General features: G+C 42.3%; 1 protein-coding gene across 1 annotated transcript in view; it reads right to left on the bottom strand.

The window, feature by feature from the left end:
- TOPAZ1 (testis and ovary specific TOPAZ 1) overlaps positions 1-21,683 on the bottom strand; it is a 74,684-nt gene that overhangs the window by 3,769 nt on the left and 49,232 nt on the right. Inside the window, exons 16-20 of the mRNA XM_006273249.4 lie at positions 17,242-17,342; positions 14,895-15,060; positions 13,828-13,992; positions 12,218-12,421; positions 10,771-10,954 (exon numbers count right to left, since the gene is read on the bottom strand). Coding sequence (XP_006273311.3) covers positions 10,771-10,954; positions 12,218-12,421; positions 13,828-13,992; positions 14,895-15,060; positions 17,242-17,342 — 820 coding nt within the window. The remainder of the gene's footprint in view (positions 1-10,770; positions 10,955-12,217; positions 12,422-13,827; positions 13,993-14,894; positions 15,061-17,241; positions 17,343-21,683) is intronic.

Genomic DNA, 21,683 nt, shown 5'->3' with positions numbered 1-21,683 from the left:
GCAGAAGCCAGTCTTAGTACAGAGCATGAGTCCCAGTATAGTGCTAGAGGCAGTTTGGTCCTGTCAGATCAAAGAATGTTTTTGTACTGGAAAATTTGGAAAAGACTTGGAGCAATGAGTCAAGGAAGGAGTTTGAATCCTCTTGCTTCTGGCCAAGTCTGGCAATTTGCATCTGGATTCTTGGCTATGGCACTACTTTATCCTTCTGTTAACTCCTGTTAATACAATGTAGTATGCTATTGGCTTTTTTTTTTTTTTTTTTTTTTTTTAAACGAGCACAATGGATACTGCTACTCTAAAAGAATCTGATTTTGCACATGTGAATAAAACTTACATACGTAGTCAAAACTGGGTGGACAATCAGTGAAGAATCCAGTTTCTGAACTTCTTTGAAAAAGAATCAATATTCAATTATTATATTTGTAGAGGAAACCTCAAAATATAATCTGAGTGTAATCAATGCAGAGATGTCTACCTGAATCTGCAGTCCCTGAAACAATAGCTCTAAAAAAGCTTTCAAGTACCCCATCCACTTCAGCATGAGGTAAAACATTATACTGGTGATTGTTTAAATGTTAAGAGTAAATATTTTATTCCTTATGTTTAAAGAGAGAGGGAGAGGGGAAGGAAGAGGGAACACAGAACCACACAATTGTTGCAACAGTGAAATCTGTTGCCAATACTATTTTGGTATCCTTCATCTGGGACAAACTTAGGCCCAAAGGGGTCTATCAGAACCCATGTACATACACATTTAAGGTCCAGTGAGCAGAAGCCAAACCCAAAAACACAAGTGGGATTTAAAGACCACTTTCACTAAATGTAGTGCGACAGCAGATGCTAGTATGACTTATCTCATTTTTACAGTTCACATGAGCAATTAATTTTACAATTCACAATTCAAGTACTGACATATTTCTCCCCAAATTCAAACCCTAGTCTATGGCAAAGCATGACAGCCACCCCAGAACTGGAGATATTCTTTTCAGCAAATACAAAACAATTTCTTGAAATCTTGATCTCAGTCAAAAAGGGTGGACTCCTCAGCACTCTTACCTCCAAAGAGGTAATGTTATTAAAAGGTATATCCCTAGAAACCAGTATCACCTGCAATTCAATATAGTATGCCTTCACAGATTAATGGAGTAAGGTGCATACTGAAATTGCTGTCCCCTTTTTCTCCTGTAAGTGCTCTATAGCTGTGACAGGCATGCACAGCTGAAGAGTGCTTTTGAAGTGGCTGACTGTGCGAAAAATTAACCCTCCTCAAATGAGGTAACAGATGAAGGTGCTTTGCTTTAGCGTGCCTTAGGGAACTTGTGTTCCCTAGGGTTAATTTTTTGCATGTTTGGGGCTGCGCTGATGCAGCCAAGGAGCTCCACCACCCTCACAACCAGGGGAGCCAGGCTGGGGGGGGAGCTCTAATCCACCCCTTGCCCTCCAGCTCATGATGGGCAAGCTGACAGCTTGTGAAAGAGTTCACTCACAGCCATGCATGCAGTCCTTCCCCTCCAGCCCTCCTTGAAGAGGATTTCTGGAATGCAGAACGTGTCACTTGGAGTCTGCAGAGACACCTGCTTTCAGCCCAGATCCACCTGTATTGGTCTTGACAGAAGCCAGGAGCTGGTGGTTACTTTTTATTGTGAGCATGTCACTCCTTTAGGACTGGGTGACATTCTTGCAACCCAGACAGTCCCAAAGGAGTAATATGCTTGCAGTCAGGCAGCTGGGGATTGGCTACAAGATGGGGGGGCTCCAATCCACCTGCCCCCAGCTCAGGTTGGGCAAAACACAGCCAGCAGTTCACTGCTCCTGGCTCCCACACCCCGCTGACTGTCCTGTAGTGGGAAGGGGTGGGGCAGGGCTAGGGAAAGGGGCAGCTCCTTTTTGGCTTGCTGCTCACCTGCAGGTGAAGCTGATCCCCCCCTGGTCAACACAACAAGAGAACGTCTGTTGTGTCCAGGGGTGGGCAAGGGAGGGGGGCCAACTCATGGCACTATATGTAAAGCACTATGAGTTACAGCAGGGGCCTGAACATCTGTCAGCACCTTAAGTGACAAAACATCAGCAATGCCAGAGAAAGAGGGGTGTTTTAAGCAAGCTTTAGAAAAGACAGCAGGCTTGCTATCACAGGAAAAATGGTTCAGCTGAGGGGAAGATCCATTTGTAACCAATGAATAACAAACAATTGAGACTGGACAGCTGGGTAAGACAAGCAAGGTGGATACAAGCCCACTGAAAACCAAGAAAGTAATTCTTTATTTTACTAGGCATGAACACAGTGAATATGGCAATAATTAGAATAGCACAATACTGTGGCATAAGTAAATTTACCACCACAAGCATTTCATGGAGTATCAGAATTTTAGGAAATCGGGTTTTTGGAGAAGTATTACATGAAAATATCATGCAGATTTCAGCAGAGAGATACTTGCTTTCGGAGGGGATACTTACTAGTTAGTTACAATTACCTTTGAACATGCTTACTTAATAGATTTGATACCTCTGGAATTACTGTGCAGAAAGCAGCATCCATTGCTGGTTCCACTCGGGAACCAGCAGCGGGAAGGAGAGGAGTCAGCACACGTGTGTCCCGCACGCACGTGTGCCCCTTTTGCCAACTGACTGACTGGAGGCGGCGGCGGCAGCAGCGGCAGCAGCAGAGGAATCGGCAGCGGGGGCAGCAGCAGCTGATCCCCCGAAGGTAAGTGGGGCGGAGGGACCCGACACAGCTGAGCCAGATCTGGAGGGGAAGCCCCCCGGGGCCCATATAGCTGAGCCGGTAGGGAGCCGCACTCCTGAGCCGCGCAGCGCGAACAGAGCGCGCAAACAGGCGCGCTTTGTAAGAGCACGCCGGCGTTTGCGCAGGCGTTCGCGCCGGCGGGTGGGCAGGAAGGGCCAGCAGTGGGACTCCTGTAGGGGTAGGGCGTAGACACCGCACAGGTCTACAAACAGCAGCTTACAGAATGGTGTCTACGAGGAGTGCTGCTAGGGCCTCTGCCCAGGGGGACAAGGCTACCCGGGGCAGGTCTGAGGCCTCCACCCAGACCGAGCCCATGGGGGAGCTGATGTCCCCCTACATCCTGGCCTGTGGGGGATCCCCAGCAGGGCTGGGGGGGGGCAGAGATTGGGGGCCCCCACACCTGTCCGGCAGGTGCCCATCTTAGGGCTCTGGAGGCGCAGGTGAGGGAGCTCCGGGAGGAGGCTAGCAGGCTGAGGGGGATCAGGGAGGCGGAGGATGAAATTGACAGGTATTTCCTTTCCCTGCATGCCCAGGCACCCAAGGAAGAAGCAGCCCGGGGAATGCCCTCCACAGCAGAGTGGCAGACGGTCACAGCCAGGACCGGAGCAGCTCACAGTGAACCGGTACCAGCTTCTCCAGTCCGACTGGTGAACAGGTACGAGGCCCTGGCGACCCTGCAGGAGATGGAAAGGGAGGAGGAAACCCTTGGGCAAGAAGAAACACCACGTTCTTCACACTCCAAACAGATCAAGAGATCCACAAGGACCCAGAGGAGGAGGCGACGAGTGCTCGTCATAGGTGACTCCATCCCGAGAGGTACGGAAGGACCCATCTGTCGCCAGGACCCCTCGGCACGAGAGGTATGCTGCCTCCCTGGAGCAAAGATTCGGGATGTGACGGAGGTAATCCAGGCCAGGATCAAGCCCACCGATTACTACCCCATGGTCCTAGTCCATGTGGGTACTAATGATGCGGCCAGAACCCCCGATCACCTGATGGCGGACTACAGTGCTCTGGGTGGCGTGCTGAAGGAGTTCGGTGCACAGGTGGTTTTCTCTTCCATCCTACCAGTCACCGGACGAGGAAGACGGCAGGAGAACTGCATCAGAGAGACCAACTGGCGGCTTCGGCAGCGGTGTCTCAAGGCAGGCTTCGGATTCCTGGACAATGACCCGCACATCACGACGAGGGACATGCTCAGCTGGGATGGGCTTCACCTGTCCCCCAAAGGTAAGCGTGTGTTTTCTACTAGGTTGGCGGATCTCCTCCGGCGGGCTTTAAACTAGGCTCGTCGGGGGGAGGGGAGTACGAGGGCAGGGGAAGCTGTGGACCACCAAACCATGTGGCACCCACAAGGACAGCCCAGCCTGAAGAAGGAGAACATTGGAAACCTGAAAGCCATGGGGAGACCAGAACTACAGAACAGGTAAGAAACAAGAAGGTAAGAAACAATGGGACCCTTGGGACTCGGAGCGGGGGGGCAGCAAAGGCACCAGTCGCAGGGCTCAAGTGCCTATATACTAATGCTAGGACCATGGGGAACAAGCAGGATGAACTAGCGCTCCTGCTTGCACTAAACACCTATGACTTAGTGGGGCTAACAGAGACCTGGTGGGATTCATCCCATGACTGGGTGGTACATATTGAGGGCTATAGATTGTATAGAAAGGACAGGTCGGGGAAGAAAGGGGGGGGGGTTGCACTTTATGTCAGTGAGCAATATACATCAACCCTCATCAAGACAGAATCCAAGGTTGAGGAATTAGAAGGATTCTGGGTTAGGCTACATGGGGGGCAAGGAGAAAGGGATTTGGTGGTAGGGGTCTACTACAGACCCCCACACCAAGGGGAAGAAAGAGATTCGGGGCTCCTGAGGCAACTCTCGGAGACCATAAAAGCTAAAGAGGCGGTAGTCATGGGGGACCTAAACTACCCGGACATCTGCTGGGAGACGCAGACAGCAAGGTCCCATCGCTCACGCAGGTTTCTAACCTGTATACAGGACCTCCACCTGACACAGGAGGTGCATGGTCCCACTAGGGGGAATGCCATACTGGATCTGGTATTGGCAACAAGAGATGACATGATAGGGGACCTCCAGATCGGTAGCCATTTGGGAGACAGTGATCACCTAATAATAGAATTCACCATAAGACGGCGAGTGGGTAAGGTAACTAGTAGGGTGAAAGTGCTAGACTTTAGGAAAGCTGATCTCAATGAACTCAGGCGATTAGTCAAGGACGCACTGCAGAGTAGGAGTTTTGAAGGGATGGGAGCCCAAGAAGGGTGGCTGTGCCTTAAGGAAACGATCCTTCGGGCACAAAGCAAGACGATCCCCGAGCGAGGCAAAAGAGGGAAAGGGGCCAGGAGGCTTCCATGGCTGACCAGAGAAATCCAGGGCAGCCTAAGGGCCAAAAGGGGAGCACATAAAAAGTGGAAACAGGGTGAGATCACTAAAGATGAATATACCTCCTCTGCTCGTGCTTGTAGGGAGGCAGTTAGACGGGCCAAAGCTACCATGGAGCTAAGGATGGCAACCCAAGTAAAAGACAACAAGAAATTGTTTTTTAGATATATTGGGAATAAAAGGAAGGCCCAGGGAGGAATAGGACCACTGCTAAATGGGCAGAAACAATTGGTGACAGACAGGGGGGACAAGGCTGAACTCCTCAACGAGTTCTTTGCCTCAGTGTTCCTAAGTGAGGGGCATGACAAGTCTCTCACTGGGGTTGTAGAGAGGCAGCAGCAAGGCGCCAGACTTCCATACGTAGATCCTGAGGTGGTGCAGAGTCATTTGGAAGAACTGGATGCCTTTAAGTCGGCAGGCCCGGATGGGCTCCATCCGAGGGTGCTGAAGGCACTGGCCGACATCATTGCAGAGCCACTGGCAGGAATATTCGAACGCTCGTGGCGCACGGGCCAAGTCCCGGAGGACTGGAAAAGGGCTAACATGGTCCCCATTTTCAAAAAGGGGAGGAAGGAGGACCCGGGCAACTATAGGCCAGTCAGTCTCACCTCCATCCTTGGTAAAGTCTTTGAAAAAATTATCAAGGCTCACATTTGTGAGAGCCCGGCAGGGCAAATTATGCCAAGGGGAAACCAGCACGGGTTTGTGGCGGGCAGATCGTGCCTGACCAATCTAGTCTCTTTCTATGACCAGGTTACGAAACACCTGGACACAGGAGGAGGGGTGGATGTCGTATACTTAGACTTCAGGAAGGCCTTTGATACGGTATCCCACCCCATACTGGTGAACAAGCTAAGAGGCTGTGATGTGGATGACTGCACAGTCCGGTGGGGTGGCAAATTGGCTAGAGGGTCGCACCCAGAGAGTCGTGGTGGATGGGTCGGTCTCGACCTGGAAGGGTGTGGGCAGTGGGGTCCCGCAGGGCTCGGTCCTTGGACCGATACTCTTTAATGTCTTCATCAGCGACTTGGACGAGGGAGTCAAATGTACTCTGTCCAAGTTTGCAGATGACACAAAGCTATGGGGAGAAGTGGACACGCCGGAGGGCAGGGAACAGCTGCAAGCAGACCTGGATAGGTTGGACAAGTGGGCAGAAACCAACAGGATGCAGTTCAACAAGGAGAAATGCAAAGTGCTGCACCTAGGGAGGAAAAATGTCCAGCACACCTACAGCCTAGGGAATGACCTGCTGGGTGGCACAGAGGTGGAAAGGGATCTTGGAGTCCTAGTGGACTCCAAGATGAACATGAGCCGGCAGTGTGACGAAGCCATCAGAAAAGCCAATGGCACTTTATCGTGCATCAGCAGATGCATGACGAATAGGTCCAGGGAGGTGATACTTCCCCTCTATAGGGCGCTGGTCAGACCGCAGTTGGAGTACTGCGTGCAATTCTGGGCGCCACACTTCAAGAAGGATGCGGATAACCTGGAGAGGGTCCAGAGAAGGGCAACTCGTATGGTCAAGGGCCTGCAGACCAAGCCCTACGAGGAGAGACTAGAGCAACTAGAGAAACGACCTTTTCAGCCTCCGCAAGAGAAGGTTGAGAGGCGACCTTGTGGATGCCTATAAGTTCATCACGGGGGCACAGAAGGGAATTGGTGAGTATTTATTCACCAAGGCGCCCCCGGGGGTTACAAGAAACAATGGTCACAAGCTAGCAGAGAGCAGATTTAGATTGGACATTAGGAAGAACTTCTTCACAGTTAGAGTGGCCAAGGTCTGGAACGGGCTCCCAAGGGAGGTGGCACTCTCCCCTACCCTGGGGGTCTTCAAGAGGAGGTTAGATGAGTATCTAGCTGGGGTCATCTAGGCCCAGCATTCTTTCCTGCTTATGCAGGGGGTCGGACTCGATGATCTACTGAGGTCCCTTCCGACCCTACCATCTATGAATCTATGAATTGTGGGGTACAGCAATGTGTTTGCATTTAAAGTATCATAACTGGCTGCATCTATATAACAGAATGTACACCCAGCAACTACCTACATTTTCTTATCCCTAATCCATGGACTTCTGAAGTACAAGAGAAAGTAGCTCCAAAGCAGAAGGGAAGGCAGTGGCTAGATAACAAATGTACAGGAGAAACTGAAAGAACACCACCTATGTGTCACCTATTTTTCTTCTTCTAGGGCAGGTTCTCAACCTTTCTAGACTCAAAGCAACCCTCCATAACTTTTTTGAAGTTGGCAGCAGCCCAACTGATAACCACTGTTGTACAATGTCAGCTTACCTCAGTGTTTCTCAACTGGATTGCTGCTGCCACCACTGCAGCCAGGTGAAACAAGCCTTGGGCCTTATGTGGAGCCAGACTGGGAAGGGCTGTAGGAAGAGTATATGCTCATGGCTGCAGAAATGCCCAGTCTGCCACAGCCCTCCCTGATCTGAGCCACACTCATGTGCAAAAAAGTGTGCAGGACAGTCCCAACTACCCTGCATATCTGTTTCTGGGAGGGGCATGCAGGGTTGGATTGGGAAGGGTTGTGGTAGTAGTGCAAGCTTCTGCTACATCTCACAGACAAGACTACCTATGCCAACAGTCACATCTCTAGTAATCTATTATTACCCCATATACTGCTTAGGACAGACTTCTCCCTAACCTACTACCCTCTGATTAAATGCATTACAGCTTCTCTTTCTTTCTTCAGCAAGGAGTTCAAACCAGGATCATTCAAGTTCTAAAGTGTAGGGGGTGAGGGGGGTTTGTTTGTTTGTTTTAAGATAACTCTCTCTCAGAGCAACCAGGATATTACCTTCCTTATTGGGAGTGGGGAAACAGGGAGTTTATTACATTCATGGCCACTCCACTCAATACAGAGGTACAGAAAGATGAATCTTGCCATTTTCACCAATTCCTGGGCTGCGGGGACAGATCTAGCATCTGTCAAGAGGCACTGTAATACATCTAGTACCCTTCCAGATAAGGATTGAGCAAAAATAGGAGACCTGAAATAGAAGGCAACGCAGCCTTGTCTTTTGACTGGCATTCCAGAATATCAACAAAGTGAGGGATGGATGTTTCCAACATCTGAAGCTGGAGACTTCTCCCATAGTTCTAATACCTACTTCTCTCAAGCTCATTAAACCACTTCAGTTCATCAGAAAAAAAGCACCAATTTGACACCAATTTCATCTTCATATGAGAAGCTTTTGCACGATCATGAACTGGTGGCTAGCCCATTTCCTTTTCCCTTTTGTTCAATGCACAATATTTTCTTCCAAATGTAACAGTAACTGAAACAGAGACCAGTGCTGCTACTAGGATTGAAGGATGCTCCTTCTAGTATTGAAGGATGCTCCTTTGGTACTAGGAAGGCCATTAGAGGCAATAATATCACCAGTGTTGGATCTTGCCATGCTAAGCACAACCATCATAGATTCCTGAACGTAAGGCCACGAAGAGGGATTCCTGCACGTTTTTTCCAGGTGGACTGTGCTTTCACAGATGACAGATAGGCTTCTTGAAGGAGATTTGAATAATTTTTAGTCAGCTCCCATCATCTCCCAAGGATATTCTGAATCAAGACAGCTGAATATAGCTGCTGTGCAGAATGAAATGGTAGAGGCATAGCCAAAAGTCTCAAGGAAAGTTCCATAGACGAAAATGATTGCGATATTCATGGTAGTATGCACACTGGTGAATTATCCAATTCAGTTGGTACTGGGGCCTCAAGTTAAGGAGATGTATGAGCTGAAATAGCTGATGAGACTAATAAGTAATCTTCAAATGTGATATGCATGGCTGGTAGTGAACAATGACCCTTTTTTCTCCAAGGAGTCCTTCTGGGGATCTGAATGTTTCTTGTTTTCATTTTTCTAATTTAAATCAAAAGGAGCTCTGGCAGCTTCTGTCACATTTGCTGGCATTAACATTGATATGAAGCGTACAACAACCTTTGGTACCACTGGCAGCAGAAAGCATACTTTTGAGCCCGAGAAATCTTTTATAATGGATGGTAATGTGTAGGAGCTTTCTTTTTTTTTTTTTTTTTTTTTTTTTTTTTTTTTAGAGTTCTGTTGTGAAGGCCATCTTAAACCCAATATCAAAAGTGCTTGCTAAGGCTGGGGAGACAGAGGGCATCACAGGTTTATTTGCAGATATCTTGGACAGAGGCTGACCCAGCTACTTCCAAAGGGAAGGCAGAAGTGGACAGCTGAAGGTGAGGGAACCAAGTGTGCTTTTGATTTTATTGGTCCTTCCTCCTATAAGGAGTGAAGGCATAGCAGATCACAGACTCTGATACAGTAAATCTCTCCCATGCACACCAAAAATCTAATGTGGATATATGCCTGAAAATATATCCCAGTAAAGTATACATCTTTTCAATGCACTGAAAAATTTGTGATTTGAAAGCCTTAGGGTCATCCAAGGCAAACGACATCTCACTATAACACTATCATACACAACAAAAAGGTGGTGGCCAACCTTTTTGGCAGTCATGCTACAAATTATGCCTCTATCCTTTCCAACTGCTTCTGACCCCAGCTCCCCAGAGGTGGTGTACCTAATAGTCTTCACTTGAGGTGCCAGAATGAAGGTGCCTGGGGCTCAGGTGTCACACACAGCAGCTTCCCATGCCACATGTGCCGTGGGTTAACTACCCCTGTATTACACTATACCCTATAACTAAAACTTGAGAAGCACCTAACTACAGCTGGTTCTGGAACATGAGAGGTAGCTTTGTTAGCTATTTCTCCCAGTTGTGGAAAAGCGTGTACTCCCATCCAGAAATAATCCAGCAGGTCTTCCAAGCATGAGAAGTTCCCGCTCTCCTTCACCCCAACAAGACAAGACTTTTCTGTGTAGTTCTGCACCTTGATGCTAGAGGCTCAAAGTTCCTATAATTTGAAATGCATGGGTGATTGGGGTGGGTCTTAAAATATTAACTCTTGAGAATAATCTGGCAGAGGTGGATGCACAGGGAAGACCTAAAGGTTTAATTCAAGATACTTGGTCTTGAGAACAAAGTGCAGTTCCAAGTTACTAAAAGAGACCGGAGTAAGAGAAAGGAAAGCTTTAGTTTTGTCTAGAGAACAGTGGAACTGAGAGAAAGATTGCCATATGCCTAACAACACCAGTTCAAAATTGAAACTAATAACGAGGCATCTCAGATGAAAGTGTTCAAGACTAACTGGGCAACACAAGAATAGAGAAAGCCAAGAGATTTCCTTCAAAAAAGGCCAAGTTTTTGGATTTAACCTTACTTTTCAGATTCACTATAATACAAGGTTAACTACAACAAGATTGTATACAATGAGCAATCAGGCAATCTTGTTCTTTTTGATTATATTATACATTGTTACTATGTCGCACATTATAAATCACCTGAAATATTCTTGTTTTCCAAATATTTTTCGGGTGATTGCTAGTGGATTTGTTTCCTGAAGTTCTAAAATGTATTATTTACTGCCTTTTAGAACCAGAGTAAACCTTTGAAACTACTTTGTAAAATTATTTTCTCCTAATTAATAGTGGAAAACAAACAAATTTACTTCCTCTCCCCTCAAATATCACATAATTATAACACTGATCAGACAAAAAATTCTAAAAATGTCCAACAAACCTTTTCAGTATGATTTGAAGTGTCTGACTAGTAGCACCTGGACTCTGAATATTACTTGCATTTGAAACGAGGAATATTTCAATAGCCAACAGCATCTCAACTTCAGACATGTAAGAAGGAATCAGCAGAAGTTTGCGATACAAATTTCCTTCCAGTGGTGGATAGCAACCCAATGATAAAGCACCTGAAAGTACACGTATAAAATTCAAAAGTTAGCATTATTAAACACTATTAAACTATTATCTATTTGATGCATTTATGTATAGCCTGGGATGCAAGGAGAGGCAATGCATTTGAACAGATTTTGCCATTTACTGTGAGGAACACTGAAGCCCTTTATTTTCTTTAAAATTGAGTGCTTTGGAAAAGTTATTTACAGTGGGATTTCAATTCAAATGTTTAATACACAGCTCTTACTGCAACAGCAAGTGTATCCTCACATTTATTCTGCCACTATTACTTTTATCTATAAATACGTACACTGTGCATTTGCTATCATGCTATGGATCCAACATTTCTATTAAAGCTAACCTTTTTGTTATAGCTAGGCACTAAGTGTTTTAACCCCTTGCCCTCCAGGAAGCAACTTGCAGTTACCTGTGAGTTTCTCTCATCCCAAGGAGCTGAATGGACCTTACTATATATACAGTCTCATCACTTCTGAGAGGTAAAGGACTGTGGGGGAGGAAAGGGTTAGAGAGCCAGAGCTAAAGTCTACACTTCAGTCAGAGTTAGGAGAACCCGAAATAACCTAGCTTGTCTGCCTTTATCTGGAAAACCACACAGCACTGAGACCTGGAATGATAAGCTGTGGTCAAGGAGGTTTATGCCTAGACATTAACCACATAACAAACATTCGTTTCTAGTGGTGGAAAATTCCTTCCCACAGCTCCATTCTTCCTGATCCCTGGGGGGAGTTAAGCTGTGGGAAAGTTAGAAATGTGTATTCTCTCAGGAGTGACTTTTAACTGGCTAGCATTGGGTTATTTTTCTCCTGGAACCACCATTTTTTCTTCTAAAAGAAAATTCTGGAATGTCTGTGCACTTGTGTCATCTGGTCTTTGTTTAGTTTGTAGAAGGAGTACTGCTGCATTTAAAAGTACCAAAGTACCAGCCTTGACCCCTTGCAACTTAAAAGCCATCCTTGAGATAGGTTAGATTACTTCTTCTGGTTGGCCCTTAACTTACAGGATTCTTTAGTCCTCTTTTCCACCTCACCTCAAGGCACGTAAGAGCCTATCCTTGAATATGACCCTCAATTTAGTCTGCTAAATGTTTGTGTTGTCAGTAGCCACACTCATTAAAGACGTTTTTCTAACAAACTTATCACAAACAGTGTATGTGATTTCCTGTAGTATACTTAACCATTTCTATCAGTAATAATATTTTATTAATATAATTTATGCGAGCATCATAAGCACCGAATACCAATTCCAGGATAACTTACTTTTGTAATAGGTCCTGGCTTTAAGCCATAAACAGCTCCTTCCCAATGTTGTAATTAATCCTCTCAGTAAAGTAAAATCAATAGGAACATTCTTTGAAAGCATGAAATCTATTACAGAAGAAGATACTCCCAGGCTTTTACTCTCAATACAGGCATCTAGAAGTTTGTTAAAAAGAAGGCTGTATTGGGAGACATCTAGAGCATCTGTAATGACACAAGCAATACAAATTACTTTATTCAGTCAAAATAAATCTTAATTGATTGATGGCTTATTACTTAAACAAACTACAGTCCAATCTTACACCAGAGCAGTTGGCTTAATCAACAAAATGCTATAAAAGCCAAATACCTTGTGATAATGATACTTTTTTTTCCTTGTGACAAGATTTCTTCATGCAGACCCTGGTAACATACATTCTACTTACAGTGGGAAGTAGTATCAATGGAGAAAGGTATCAGTTTGAATTTAAAAAAAATGCTGCTGAAGGTCGAGATTCACTTCTTAATTCCAAAACTGCAATCCTTGAAATTCCAAAGCTCTTAGGTGCCTAAAAGTTTATCTGTGCTAGTTTTCACCATGTCTAAAGTTTGGCTTCTGCACATGCCCAGAGCTGCACCATTTTGCAGGACTGAATAAGCTTACCACCCACCTCACGCAACCCTTCAAACTAGGCATTACTGATTACTACTTGAGGAACCTGATCTCTGAGTCCACATAATATACGCACTCACTATCCAACCTGTGGTCTGAACCAAAAACTCTACAGTCACATATTCACTCAAGTTGAGGGCATTCAAACCTCAATTTCTCATCTCCCATTAGAATGCAATAACCCATGGTTGTAAACTATTCTGGGCTAGGACCATGCTTATCCCTCTCAGCTGAAGCTGTGCAAAAGAGAATTCAAGATGTACTGGGTCAGAGCAAGGGAGTGAAAGGAAGCATGGCTCTCCAGTGTTGCAATTAGGCTGCTTACATCCATTCCAACCCCTCATCTAAGTACTTCTTATTAGAAAAGCTACGTAACAAGACTGGTTTTCTAACAATTGAAGAACTGAAAATGAATTCCCTATCTAAATACAATGCAGGGAAGAGATGAGCAATGGAGTTTCATTACCCACACGGGTAAAGCAAAAGGAAGTCAACAGAACAGAGGAAATAGGAGAAGCAGTTTTTTTACTTTCTACAGGTTTTCTTGGGAGTAATAGGTGGTGGTGATTAAATAGTTATTTTTTTGTTATCAATCAATTTCTTAATGCCCTTAACTCCATTTCTCTTTGTAGACTGCTCAAGGTCCTTAAAAAGATATTCAGGAAAGAGTCTCACTTCTTTCATTCCTCAGAGAATGAGAAACGGCTGAGAATTGGGAGAAGGGAGGTAAAATACGCAAAACCATATTTAGAGTTATTTGTGCACACATTCCCTTTAATAAAAATAAAAAGCCTCAAAGTACAATTATTTGTATTATCTATCATTTGTCTCCTCGGAAGAAAATTCTACTCCAGTAAATCTGAACCTGAACTACAAAGAACAGGTCAAATAGAAGCTGTATTTAGTATCAATTCTGTCTTTTAATTTACTTATGATTATTTTAACTTCCTTAACTTACCAGAACAAGTTTGGAAACCTGGTAGATTCTGCAAAATTTCAAATGTTTGCCTATACTGGCTTTTAGTCAAATATTCACATGCAAGGGCACACAGCAGATTGTGTCGACTGAGGACATCTATTCTATCGCAGGGCCACACTGCTGTATCTATTACCCATTCTGAATCTGGAATGAAAAACCCAATTATTATTGTTTTGAACCAAAATTAAAAATAATAAATATGGGACCATGAAAATATACTGGAAACTGACATGGAAGACACATTTCAAAACTTCACAGAAAAATGAGCTATTTAACTAATCATGAACATCTGTTTCTCAAAAAAAATCTTGGAATACATGTTAATGTGTTGGTACATAATAATTTCATGATAATGACTGTGAACTCTGTAGAGTGTCATATAACACTCTTCTATCAACAATAACCTGAAATATTAATTTTAGATCCTCACTATCACTTTACTGTTCACCTCTTTGTTTTACAGTGACTGTCACATCTCTCTCTCTTTACAGGTCAAGGCCAGTAAATGTAGTACAAGTGGAACAATTGTAGACAGTCTTATGAAAGACATAAAATGTATTAGAATATCCCAACTTTAACCTCATATCCCAATATACACAACTGTCATTCTGAGTCAGACTCTTCAGGGATACCCTATGGCACTGACCCAGCTCTTGAAAATCTGTAGGTACTAAATGTGGTGACAGTCTAGCAGTCAATGTGCATAGGAGAGGGGGCAGCCAGACTACAGAGCATTCTGATATATTTTTAAAAAACAACCTGAATGGTAACTTGTGAATGAATTTAGTCAAACAAAGGTGATATTTCTTACTTTAATGACTATTTAGCATAATATTTCTTATATGGATAGGGAACAATGTTAATATTTAAGACGGGCTACATTTCCTTGTGGCATACTCAGTATTAGTGTATTACCTTTCACCTATCATGTAGACTCCAACTAAAATATTTCACAAAGGGGATAGTTTAAATACCAAGGTATCTATACCAGCATATTTAAGTTTATTTAATAACAAATCTTGATTTTTTAATGAAGCTTAGGTTACCTCTTAATACCCATGTGGCTCCATCTAGACTTCCACTTTTAAGAAATATTTCTGCAGCAACATTAACGATTTGGCATCTTGATGCTAATCTCTCAGGACCAGTAAGTCCTTTTAAGCTTGTGAAATATATCTGAAACTCATGTAATTTATCCAAAACCTTCCTGCCCTAATGCAAATGAGGGGAAGAAAAAACCATATATAAAACCAGAAATAGCAATGGATAGAGAAAACATGTATTACTAAAAAAGAGAAAAGTACAGCAATATTAGCCAACTGTTCAACTTCTGAAACCCAGTTTATCTTAAAGAGAATCCATTACCATTTTATTAAATACATAAGCATTAGTATCTTTATATGCAACCTAATTAATTAAAACAGCATTTTTTTACTTTTTCAATATTATTTACTAGTAAAGTTCAACAAAATGCAAAATGAAATCTTTGTTTTCAGATCAAGTTAAGCATTTTAAAACTTTAAAGTTCAGTATTTTTCAAAGTTTAATAGTAATATAGTGTTTTACAGCATACATTCTGGAGCTTTTTTTTTGTTTTAGTATCAGAATTAAACACTGACTGCCAACCAGATGAATAATAGCAAAGTTTTGACTTATTTGCTCAAACTACTTACAACAGCAGTGCTCAAATCTTTTGGCCCTACAGACCAGCTGAGTGCCATGCCTGATCATGCCCTGGGGCCTGGCACTGCCCCTTCCCTGTTCCACAATCTGGGATTGGGTTTTAAGGGTGAGGCACCACCCTCTGTGCACCAGGGTTGAGTCCCAGGGAGCCTGGCACTGCCCTCTGCATGTTGGGACTCTGTCCTAGGCACTTGGCACTGCCCCCTGATCTTTTAGCAATAAGTGAGCTAAACTGCTCCAATTTTGACCCTCTATGAAGTAGAGATAAAGATTAAACATTTTAGCTACACTTATATTGCTACAGATCTGCCTTCCCCTTTGAAGCCACGTTAAGTGTATGTTCACACCTTTAGTATAAACCATCTTAGTATAACACTGCCTTTTTCGTGGCAAGGAATGTGACATTTTAACCTGCAGTTTCCATTCTATATAAAGAAAAAAATATATATATCTATTTGGATCTTGGGGCAAAGTTACTTCTCTAAAGGATAAAATCTGTTATTCTTCTAATATTTGTTTAATATTAAGTCTAATTGGAAAGGGACAAAAAGTTGAAGCCTACATTTACATTTCTGAAAATAAAACGTGCTAAAAATATTTGTAAACTATTTTCTTTAAGCTCCGAATTGTAGACAATAAGGATGAAAGGGGTGACCTTCTAAATTTAAATTGAATCACCTGGTCAAAGCAGATCATCTTGCTTTGAGACAAATGGTTTTCTAACCAACACTCAAAAACTTACAAATGAGTTCAGGTAATTTCCTTACGTTTTAAAACCTCCAATATTTGTGCTATTGCCCAAGAACCAACGTGAAACTGATTATATACAAACCAGATTAATTGAACCATTCAAGATCAAATGGAAAAAACCCCTTCCACTTCACTGGAAAAATATATAATGCAAAAATAATACTTTTTAAAGCTTATAGTTGTATAGACATTTAATTATATTTGCTTGCTTTACTAAACTATGAACTAGAGAAAAAGCAGTAAACACCAGATAACTGATGTGGATTTGGATGAATTAGTTGGAATGTGTTTCTTTCTGCGCATCAGTAACGGAACGGCTTTGTTAAGATGAATCAACTACTCCTGTGAAACTCAGAGAACCAAGTTTTATAGGTTTGTAAAACTAAGGCATAAATTAGCCAACTTGACTCGATTAACTTGTTAATCACATCTCAAGTAGTAACCCAATGTCACACATTCATACAATGAATGGTATGACGAAACAAGGAATAAGCCACGAAGTTATTATTACACAAAATATATGCAATAACTTTGCGGCTGGCTCCCATTGTGCCTTAAACTAAACATGTGTCCAGTGGATCAGATTCCATTGTGCCTTTAACTGAACATTTGTAAACACTTCAGGCTACAGATTCTTTATTGCAGATAATAATAGGCAAATAAACATCAATTTGGGATCCCAAAGCATAAAGCTGGGTTGTTTAACGTTTTTATACTTGAACATATTTAATATGGAATTTGAATGTTACAATACCCTAACATGCCAATTTTAGAATTCCTTTTCAGACAACAACTTTAAGATTATTTTTTAAACTGGATCTTGAAGTCAACTTAGCCAGAATAATAAAAAAAATGTAGTGGCTGTCCTTTTTAAGTTAACCTTTTCAGCTAGAGAAATGTGTGTATTTAAATTTTAAATAAAACCAGAACGTTCTTCCCATCCATTATAATCCAGCATACCTTTGACCACTGCAGTACTCTGTGATAAGAATACATAACACTGATCCCAATTCTTCCCAGAAAAATTTTGTCTCCTTCATTATGTTGTGGATTTTTGATAACTGGGGGGAGGGGGGAGAAAACAAACAAACAAAAAAAGTGACTGGTGATTGTTGATTTTTAAGAATGTAAACTCACATCTGAAAAAATATATATATTCTGCAAGAGACTATTCTCAAGTGCATAAAACATTTGTTAAACATTTGGCATTGGTATTAAATGCCAGAATTTGTTATGAATATAAAAACAAGGTAATTCATCTATTAATGGCTACTCAAAGTTTGTTACACATGACAATAAGATGCCTAAATAGGTGATTACATATGTTTCTATTATTTCTAAGTGAGTTGTACTTTTGACAGCTTATCATACTGGCATCACTGGGAAATGAAGTCCAGCCACAGGCCTAGTATTAGGAAGGCATTGTGCATCATCCCCCAAATTATGTACTACTGCCTCTCAACCATGTTTGAGAGACAATGCCAAAATAACCAAGGTGATGGTTCAGGATCTGTCCAAAACTAAGAGCTTTAGCTTATGAGCCAAGCCTGCCAACTGTGATAGCGGGTTTTTACTTTGAAAGCATGAAATTGAGCCAAGACTGTCAAGTCATTTAACAACGGCTGAATCAAACACCTATCATATAATAAGTTTTTGCAGCTAACACAATCCTGGAATAGACTGGTACCAATATCCTAGCATAAGAGGCTCAATATCCCAGTGTCAGTCTGATGTACTATCCCATGTTTCATAATCACTGACAGGAAGAAGTGCTCTGAAAAGAATGATGGTAGGCAAAACTAGTTCTAGAATATTTAACAGTTGGAAAGTATTTTTAATAACTGACTGTTACAGAGGCCTTTAGCACTTAAAAGAATTAAACTATTTGGAAAATTCAGAATCAATAAATGAACTCCGATAACATGCCATCCCACTAGATAACTTTTTACGGACATGAAAAACCACATCTAGAAGTTATCTGGAGTTTTAAAAGGAATGCTTTTCCAAGTAATTTGGAATGTATGTTATCATTACAAAGAAATCTTCAGTGTCAGAAATCAAGGTATCAATTGACAAAATTTATCATTAGTACAGATGTAGGGAATTGCTTCCTTAACTATTTTTTCAAGGATGATAATCATTTTCGTCTTACTGAATTTTGAAGGTGAACTTTGAGGGTGTTAACAAGCACACAGACAAGGTAGATCCAGTTGACATAATCTATTTGGATTTTCAAAAAGCTTTCAACAAGGACTCCCCCAAAGGCTTTTTAAATAAACTGAGCTCCTATGGGATTGGAAGGAAGGTCCTTTCCTGGACTAAGAGATGGTTAAAAGACAGGATGCAAAGGGTAGGACTACACAGTTTCTATTTAGGATAGAGGGAAGTAAAAAATGGGGTCCCACAGGGACCTGTGCTGGACAGTTTTGTTCAACACTGGGGAAATGGGGTGCACAGTGAAACTAAATTATTTTGCAGATGATACTAAATTATTCTAGGTAGTCATGTATCAAACTAATGGGGTGGAGCTGCAGAAAGATCTAACCAAGCTAAGTGGGCAAAAAAACAACAGAGGAACTTCACTGTCAACAGCTGCACAGTAGTGCACATAGGGAAAAGTAAACTTAATTCTACATACACAAGTCTGGGTTTTGACCTAGCTGTTATGACTCGGGAAAGAGACCATGTAGTCACTGTTGAGAATTGTCTAAAAACATCAGCTCTATGCACAGCAGTGACCACAAAAATGCCAATAAAATGTTGGGCATCATCAGAATGTAATGGCAACAAAACAGAAAACATGCAAATCCATGGTGCACCCACATCTTGAACAGTATGTGTGGTTCTGGTATTCACATCTCAAAAAGCATGTAGTAAAGTTATAAAACCAAAATGATTAGAGTTATGAATCAATTTCCATGTCAGAAGAGATTAAAAACACTAGGACTCTTCAGTTTGGAAAAGAGAAGGCTGGGAGGGGAAGAATATGATAGAGGACTATAAAACCATGAAGGTTGTGGACCAGGTGAACAGGAAACTGTTATTCAGCAAGTCCCAAAATAGCAGAATTAGGGTGCATCCAATGGAATTAGGTGACAGGTTTACAAGATAAAGTGTTTGTTTTTTTTTTTTTTTATGTAGTGTGTCCTTAACTTTTGGAACTCACTACCAAGGGGAGGGATGTAGAAGAAGATAGCATAGCCAGGTTCAAAAGGGGACTAGACAAATTAATGGACAATGGAGCCATTACACAGAACAGTTTGAGATGTATCCTTTGGCATTTCCAAATCAATAACGGTGGATGTCAGGGATGGTAACAAGTAGGGAATAGATCACTCTAGATCAGTGGTTTTTAAAACTTCCTAAAGTCACAGAATACCTTCACAATAACTCGTGCTGTGGAACCCCTACTCCTATCTTAACAGCTGACCAGCTGGCCTAGCCTACTGACCTAGCCATAATCCCCAATCTCTTTGTGGAACCCCTGATGACCTATTGTGGAACTCCACTGGTTCGGAGAACAGTTTAAAAAACTACTGGTCTAAGTACACCTAGTTCGCTGCTTTCCCCCTAAAGCGTCCACTCCTTCCACTGTTGGAGATAGGATACTGGGTGTAACCCAACATGGTGCTTATGGGCGTTTAGACATGTGCTCTGGGAATGGGGGGAGGGGGAGGAGGGGCACTTTAATTAGGGCAGCTCTGAGAGCAGCGCTGGAGTCCAATGGAGTGCAATAATTACAATGCTCCAGCAGGCTCTATTAATTACAGTGTGTTGGAGCAGCCTTGCAGCACGTGTATAGGTGCCCTACGTTCTTATGACAAGCTTAAAAAAACCCCAAACCACCAACCAACCAAAAAAATCACAACTAAGTTTCCAAATTAATAGCATAATGTATAAACTGCAAATAAATATTCTGTACTATTTTCACCTGTAAAAAATCAGAAACCACATTTTGTTTTGTTGCTACTGACACAAAGGGTGTTGCATTTTTATGTCGTGTATCTGGTATCACCAAATATTGAACAGGAAAACAAAAAACTTGCATCTCAACTGATAAGCAAAAGATGCAGCAAAGTTAGTAAATTATTGGAAATTTATTCATGTGTTTAACACCTGAGGATCGTAAGAGTCCAGACATACAACATATTTACACTGACAAACTGTACCAGGATAAGAACAGACCTATCGTGAAGAGCTGCATGGCATAGGTAACTTTTATGGTGCCTCAACTATGAGGTGGTGGTGGTGGAGAAACAGATAAATAAACACTTTTCCTGGGAGACAGCACCCTATGACAAGATATGGATAGTTTACCTGGGAAAATACCAGGGAGAAATTTACACTGGCTCAGGGCTTTATATCATACATCTGCTCTTTAGATAACTCCCACTTTTAAAAATAATATTTAGATTCACTTGCAAGTTTATATTAACACCTGACGAAACAACTGCTCTGGAAAAGAGGACCACCTTATTTAGGAAACAGGTAGAAAAGCATTACAACAAACATTACCTACAGTCTTTTTCTCTGAAATATCCTAGCAAATAACTCACCAGCTGTTCAATGCATATAGAAGTCACCCAAGAGAAATGAAAAGGCGTTTAGGTATGCAATGCCATCAACATACTGATGATCCCTAGTTAGGAGTTTCTAATTCAACAAATCTGGCTAATGCAGTCATTAAGCTCTCAGTGTCTGAGATGCATGCTTAGATGAACAAGAGGTAATGTTAACAATGATGGAAAGATAAATCGAAATACCCACTGCTTCACCTAAGGGGCATATATCCTATATTTTTGTTTTTAAGGTTTCAGTTTAGTCTCTCTCCTACTTCCAAAAGCTTTTCTAATATAGTTCATCTTGGATGAAGACTATTAACCACTATCTTTGATAAACCCTTCAGGAAGTTCACAAGATGGTCTGAACTTCTTAGTGAAAATACATCTTGGCAGTCTCTCTCACCAAGGCAAAACAGGACAGATTTTATTAAATCAGACATTTTGGGATCCTGCTGAAATTAAAAATCCATTTTCTCTATGCTGTACCAAGCAGCTGAGGGGAGCATGAACTGCCAGGCCAAGCTACCAACCCCAAAAAACCTAAAAAATGGGCTCAGGGGCTACTTCAGTGATACCCTACAACTCTTCTATTTCCTGATCCAAGTGTATGTGTCATTTCAGTTTGGATACTTCATCTTGCAACGAAGTGTGGACTGGCTTATATTGCATTGACTAAAGGCTGCTTTTCTATCAGTGTTTGTATAATGAAAAAAAGTAGTATTAGGAGACTCTGATTGAAGAGAAGTTTGGACAACACACCCTTGCTCTCTCATTCTGGCCCAGAGGTATTTCCTCCTTCTCCAATGGCCCTCTGTTCTTCAATTCTCAACATATCCTTTA

Source organism: Alligator mississippiensis, chromosome 5 (assembly GCF_030867095.1).
Source record: "Alligator mississippiensis isolate rAllMis1 chromosome 5, rAllMis1, whole genome shotgun sequence".
Taxonomy (NCBI): domain Eukaryota; kingdom Metazoa; phylum Chordata; order Crocodylia; family Alligatoridae; genus Alligator; species Alligator mississippiensis.
The sequence above is the reverse complement of the archived record's forward strand: the minus strand, read 5'-3'. Positions and strand labels throughout refer to the sequence as shown.